Below are 6,415 nucleotides of genomic sequence, written 5' to 3'. Positions count from 1 at the left end.
CTTTAGAGCATCAGCTGCCTGGACTCCTTGCTTTGTGCCCTGCACTAAATGCTGCACTTTCCTTCACCCCCACCCAGTGTTGGTAGATTGGCTTAACTGCATGCAGGCGAGTGGACCCAAGTGTGGTTCAGTAACAGTGACTCAAGTCAGGTTTTGGGCCACCAGATCTTAAGATTTCCTGTTACATATATCAAGCAACATTTTAGTAGGCTGCCTACCTATTTCATTCTTAGGGAAAACATAATCAATTACTGATAGCCAAGAATCCCTTAATACTTCTTCTCTGCTGCTGGCAGCTGTCAATGGTTGTCTTTGGTAGTTAAACCACTGACACTTGGCCTCTGCTGCATGAAATCCCATCATCCCCACTGAAATCAGGAAGCATATTGACAGGCGTCTCTCACCAGTTTTTCAAATTTGCAGATACTCCCTTCACTCAGTGCCTTAAGAAGGGAGTGTCTTTGGGGCTGAGCATGTAGCTGGAAAGAGAGTGAGAAGTTTATATGTGATAAATCCACTCCTGCCTTCATACCTTCCCAAGCCTTCCCATACCTTCCCAAGCTTGCATCTACATCACATCAGGCATATCCTGGCATCTCTGTGTAATTAAAGAGGCCAACATTGAGTCCACGTTTCTGCCAACCAACCAAGTAAACTTTTAGAGCCACTTTCAATTGCACAGGAGTGCCCGTGATCAATTTATGGCTTCCGAGCTCCAAATTCACTCTTCAGTGCCTGCTCTGCAAAAACAGATGAGACCCTTCAAGCCTTTCTTCTTATGGTGTGCACGGTGTTAGGCTGTCAGCAGAGGGCGCGGGAGGACACTGCAGGAGGAATGGGGCTTCTCTTTCTAGCTCAGATGTGCTGTTTTCTTTATTCTATTGATAGTTCCTGCTTCATGGTCCCTCAGTGGTCGGAGTGTGTGGGGACACCCAGTGGTGCTCTGTGCCAGCCGTGTGCCCAGAGCACACAACCTCTTAGTGACTTCACAGCCCAGCCTGAGGACCACTTCACTGTGGTCCTCCCAACATGGACATGGCATGTTCACTTCTAATGCCAGCAGCAGCCCCGACACGCTCTGAGCGCCTGGCTTCTGGCCTTGGTTTGCCTGTGCCCCGCGGGGTGGTTCCCCGTTGTTACCGACAAGGGTTCTTGGCCTTCCTTAATAGAAATGGATGAGAGGCCAGACAAAAAATTCAAGCAAGGCTTTATTGGGGCCCCTGCTGCAGCAGGTGGGAGTGAAAGCAAGTAACACGTCCCCTTGCTCACTCCCCAAGCTTGCGGGGAGCTGGTTCCTTATCTGGGGTGAAGGTAGGGGTGGGTCCAGGGGTGGCTTAGGTGTCTGCCCACCTCTCTGGCCGTGTTGAGTGCAGGGGGCGTGCTCAGTATGCTGCTTTTTGCTCCTGACACTCTGCTTTTGCTTCTGGGTCTTTAGAAGTGGAAGTTGGGTTTTTTGGTCCTTTTGTATCTTGTCCATAATTTGCCCCAACTGCCCATGCACACGGTTATTTTTAGTCCCTTATAGTTTCTTTGTATTTTGTCGATCAAGGAGACATTTGCCTAGGCGCAAGCACTGCAGCGAAGGGTCCCAGGTCCCAGCCTGTCTCAGCATGACCCTCCCCTCCCAACATGGCCCAACCAGGCCACATATGGCTATGGTAACACTCGGGGTCCTGGCTTCCCACGAGCTTTCACTTGGCAGCCTGGGATCGCCTGCACCCTGGCCACTTCCTTCCTGCTGCCTGTGCAGGTGGGCCAGCTCTGGCCTGGGCAGTCCAGCAACCCCTCTGCTGGCCAGTGCGCTCTGAACCTGAGCCTTGAGGAGGGAGGGACCTCCTTCCGAGTTTGTCCTTCCTTGGGCCCTCTCCCTCAGCCCTAGGCACCCTTTAGCATTTTTATACTTACTGCCCTATCGTAGTTTACTCTTTACATTAAACTTCTCATGTTCAAATTACGTGGTTTATCTCCAGACTGACCTGAGATTCAACATTAAGAATCTGTGTTAAGTGCACCCACGTTAATAGATTGACACTTTGGCAGCCCTTGTAGAGTCATCGTTACAGCTGTAGCGGTCACAGTGGAGTCACAGTGGGAAGGCCTTTAGCAAATATTCAAATCTTGCTCAACATCAGAGAATTCATACCAGAGAAAAACCTTGTGAATGTTTGAGAAGGCCTTTAACCAAGTTAGTAACTTATTCAACACCATTGAATTCATACTGAAGACTCTTTAAGTGGAGTCAGTGTGGAGAGGGATTTAGCTGAAGCCCCACCTTTATCCAACCAGAAAGAAACCTTAGGAATGTGATGAATACGAAAAGGCGTTTAGGAACTGCTCTTCTCCAGCTAACTCAAGGGAGTCCTGGAGAAAAGCTTTGTGACTGTAGTCAGTGTGGGAAGGATTTTAGCCAAGCTCAACCTTCATTTAATTCCCAGAGTTTATATTATAAAGAAATTGGGGGACTTCTTTGGTGGTCCAGTGGCTAAGACTCTGCGCTCCCAATGCAGGGGGCCCGGGTTCGATCCCTGGTTAGGAAACTAGATCCCACATGCCGCAACTAAGACCCGGTGCAGCCAAATGAACAAATATTAAAAAAAAAAAAAGAAAGAAATTGGGGTCGGGTTGAAGATATACTGCCAAGAAGCAGGAAGAGATGATCAGAAATGTATTTCGTAGATGTCATGAAATGTGCTAACCTCCGAAATGCCAAGCAATCCCACGTGACTTACGAGACTGGGCCAACTACCGCTCTGCTAAGCCAGTGACTTTATCAAGATCACTGTTGGGAGAATTGCAGGCTCAGGGAAAACTAGAGGGAAGAATGTAATAAAAAAGAACTTCAGGTCATTGAAAGTATGCATAACCCACTTTCACTGGATGGATAGAAACTTTTTAAAAAAGTTTAAAATATTATAAGACTATAAAAGAGTGTGTGCGCGCGCACAGTTTGCAAAACCAATCTGAATGGATGTAAATTCTAGTAAAAGAGGACCTGAAGTAGAGGTCAAAAACGGGCAATATACAGTTGATTCTGGCTGGCAGAATCACAATATTTTAGAATTCAAATGCTTTTTTTAAAAAAAAATTAGGCTGAGCGGGATCTTCGTTGCAGCACACGGGATCCTTTGTTGTGGCACATGGGATCTTTAGTTCTGGCACGTGGGCTTCTAAGTTGCGGCATGTGTGTGGGATCTAGTTCTCTGACCAGGGATTGAACCTGGGCCCCGAGCATTGGAAGGGCAGTGTCTTACCCACTGGACCACCGGGGGGGTCCCTATAATTCAAATCCTTTTAGGTGAGCAATTTCTAGCCCATTGAAGTTGCAATCACACCAGAAATATTTTATATCCTGTGACTTTCTGTTGCCACATACACACACCAGCCTGGCCCATGAAGGTATGCTTCTAACAAACTGACAAAGATGAGGCTGATGAAAGTGCTCTTGGGAAACCAATGCCTTGTATAATGATGGGGTATTTTTTTTAAAATTGTTTTTCCTGATGTAATCTAAGGTGTTTTTTTCTCTTTTTTTTTTGGCTGCGTTGGGTCTTTGTTGCTGTGCGCGGGCTTTCTCTAGTTGCAGCGAACGGGGACTACTCTTCATTGCAGAGCACAAGCTCTAGGAGCGTGGGCTCAGTAGTTGTGGCGCGTGGGCTCAGTAGTTGTGGCACACGGGCTCTAGAGCACAGGCTCAGCAGTTGTGGCGCACGGGCTTAACTGCTCCGCGGCATGTGGGATCTTCCTGGACCAAGGCTCGAACCCGTGTCCCCCGCATTGGCAGGCGATCCGATTCTTAACCACTGCACCACCAGGGAAGTCCTATAACGGGGTATTCTCTTAGGACTTCGGACAAAAGAGAGCATTTGGCTTACCATAAGATTATCTTTGTACCAAAACAAAACACTCGTATGTACTGTGTGCTGTGTGTTAAGCACCATACCAGGAAAAGCACTGTATCAGGAACTTTATACACATTATCTTATTTAATCTTTACATCAAAGACCACGTGCTGTTTCTACTCTCCCTTTAGAAATGGGTTCAGGGAAGTAATTTGCCAAGATGCTGAAGCCGGGAGCAGCCCTGTTGTGGCGCTGAGCCGGTGCCGTCAGGAGAAGAGGAGACAGTGGCCTGGGTGCTGCTGGTACGGTGGATCGCGGGCAAGGGGGGGACCAGCTGCTGGGGGCAGAGGGGCTGGCAGGTGGGCCTCTCCTCACTGCTCGCGCTCTGGCGCTGCTGCTGAGTTCTGGCTCAGTCCTGGCTGCACAGCTGCTGAGGTGGTGTCGTGTTCTTTATTTCTCCGTTCACCTTTAAAATAAAACCTCATCCACTAAAGTTCCTGAGGTTTATGCTGGTCCTTGAAACCTGAAAGGGCCTAATACAAAGCTTTAAAAGCTTCAAATTTTTTTTATTGTGAAAAGTACAATAAGCCATTTACAAGTCCCAAAGCACCAGAATTAAAGAGAACACATAATTTTTATACACACATATTTTTCATACAAAAGGTTGATCTTTATAGGAATTTAAAATAAATAATCTGAAAATCAGTGTCACTGATTGCAAAATAGGTATCTCGCTCTTTGACTCTCTCAAGGTGACCAGCCTCCTAAGTAGCCAAAAGATGAGGCGTTTGACATCTGTTTCGAGCCTGGGTGGCGAGTCTCTGGCGGAGATTTCTCACTGTCTCCATAAGATCCCATTCCATGGTGTCCCAATGTGTTTTTCTTTGGTTTAATGCAACTTGAAAACAAAATTTAAAATTAACAACAGTTAATTTTAGCAATGGTATAGTGTTTAAAGGTAAATACGTTGCAAAAAAATCAATAATGAAATGAATATTCTAAAAACAAAACTTCTTAAACAAAAAGCCAAACATATTACCTGCCCATGTGGTTCCATTTACAAGTCAAATATTTATTCGTTGAATTGAATGAATGCTGTTAGAGAATTTATCTGCTTTTGGTTAGCTTTTTTTTGATTTGGGAATACAGATGACCTTTTAAATTAGGAAGAAAGCTTGTTTAAGAGAGAATTTGAGTTCTTTGCAATAGTAAGTTTCTTCACCATGGTGCTTATTGTAATGAGAAAATTCCAAGGTGCCAAAATTAATATTGTGAAATGTACACCATGACCACTTCTCCTAATGCTTAAATAAATAAGTCAAGTGCTTTTTATAGTGGCCAACGCAGGGAGAGTCCAGAATCAAGATTAGAGCATTACAGTGTGTCCAAGTGTAACAGTCATTTCACATTGATTTAGAGGGGCTAGTAAATACTGGAATTCAAAAAAGAAGCATCTTAAAAATATACTTCTCTGAAACTTAGTTACATATTCAAATAGCTTCAATTTCTGAAAACTGTTTTTCCCCCAAGGAATAAAACATTTATGCTTTTCTTATTTTGCTGCCAAATGAGAAACTTGCCAAATGTCCTCAACTGGATTTTGAAATTTAGAACTATCTAGTTAAAAAGTTCTGACGTGTCAGAATAGAGAACAGTTGAGAATCTCCTGTCCTTTCATTTGACTTACACATGACTTTTGGTTTAATGCACATCCTGACACAGAATTTAGAGATGCACATAAGAGTATGAGTTAGCAAGAATGTTTTACACAACACTGGAACTCATGACTTGTTACCAGGTATCTTTCTTATAAAGCTGGTCTTTTGGGGACATTATATACAAATCTGTTCTTCTAAAAGAACTCAAAACACACTGTTAAATTCTGCTTCACTTATATGACAGTTTTACTGAAAAAGTTGGTTGAAATAAAGTCTAACAGAGTTTCCAGTCCCCTCCCCTCCTTTTAAACACAAATCAAGTACTTTACTGGGGAAACTGTTAGCTCCTTTATGGGCTTAATGCTATGACTACATTTCTGTGAGATGTTTCCATCCCATCCTGTCCAGAAATAAACAAAAACCTCCAGTTAATCAAGTCAAGGGATCAAAAGGCAACTAATCACCATGGAGCCACCTGCCCTCAGCAGTTCTGAGCGAGCTGGCCCTGCAGTACATCTCAGGGCCCAGAGCAGACACATGTTTCCAATGGTTGCTGGAGGGAACTCAGCCCAGAATAAGAGCTGAGAAAATTCAAATATGTAATAGCTTTGAAAACTAATCCTGAGATTTTCTTTTCACGAGGATGTAAAAAATAGTCATGAATATCATTAATTTAGTTAGTGACCGACTTCTATTGGAGCCTCCAACTCTGTTTTGGGCAGCAGTGCTGGTGCTAGAGAAATAGTCGCACTAATGATATTTGGCAAGCTTTCTCTACTTGGGGTTCGAACTGACCCAGTTTTTCTCCCCAGCTGGAAACCTGAGAATCTTGCTGACTCCACTTTAGGATTTCCATGATCAATGCCCTGGGAAAATGGTCTCAACATGCTACAACTATAACTTAAGCCACAATCTTGC

General features: G+C 44.4%; 1 protein-coding gene across 2 annotated transcripts in view; it reads right to left on the bottom strand.

Annotated features, from left to right (window-relative positions):
- Positions 1-4,012: 4,012 nt before the first annotated feature.
- The window catches only part of TBC1D31 (TBC1 domain family member 31), a 61,584-nt gene continuing 59,181 nt past the window's right edge, over positions 4,013-6,415 (bottom strand). For both annotated transcript variants that reach the window (XM_030875708.2, XM_030875709.2), the window contains one exon: positions 4,013-4,737. In XM_030875708.2, coding sequence (XP_030731568.1) covers positions 4,604-4,737 — 134 coding nt within the window. In that variant the 3' untranslated portion in view covers positions 4,013-4,603. The remainder of the gene's footprint in view (positions 4,738-6,415) is intronic.

The sequence above is a fragment of the Globicephala melas genome, chromosome 17 (assembly GCF_963455315.2).
Source record: "Globicephala melas chromosome 17, mGloMel1.2, whole genome shotgun sequence".
Classification (NCBI taxonomy): Eukaryota; Metazoa; Chordata; class Mammalia; order Artiodactyla; family Delphinidae; genus Globicephala; species Globicephala melas.
The sequence above is the reverse complement of the archived record's forward strand: the minus strand, read 5'-3'. Positions and strand labels throughout refer to the sequence as shown.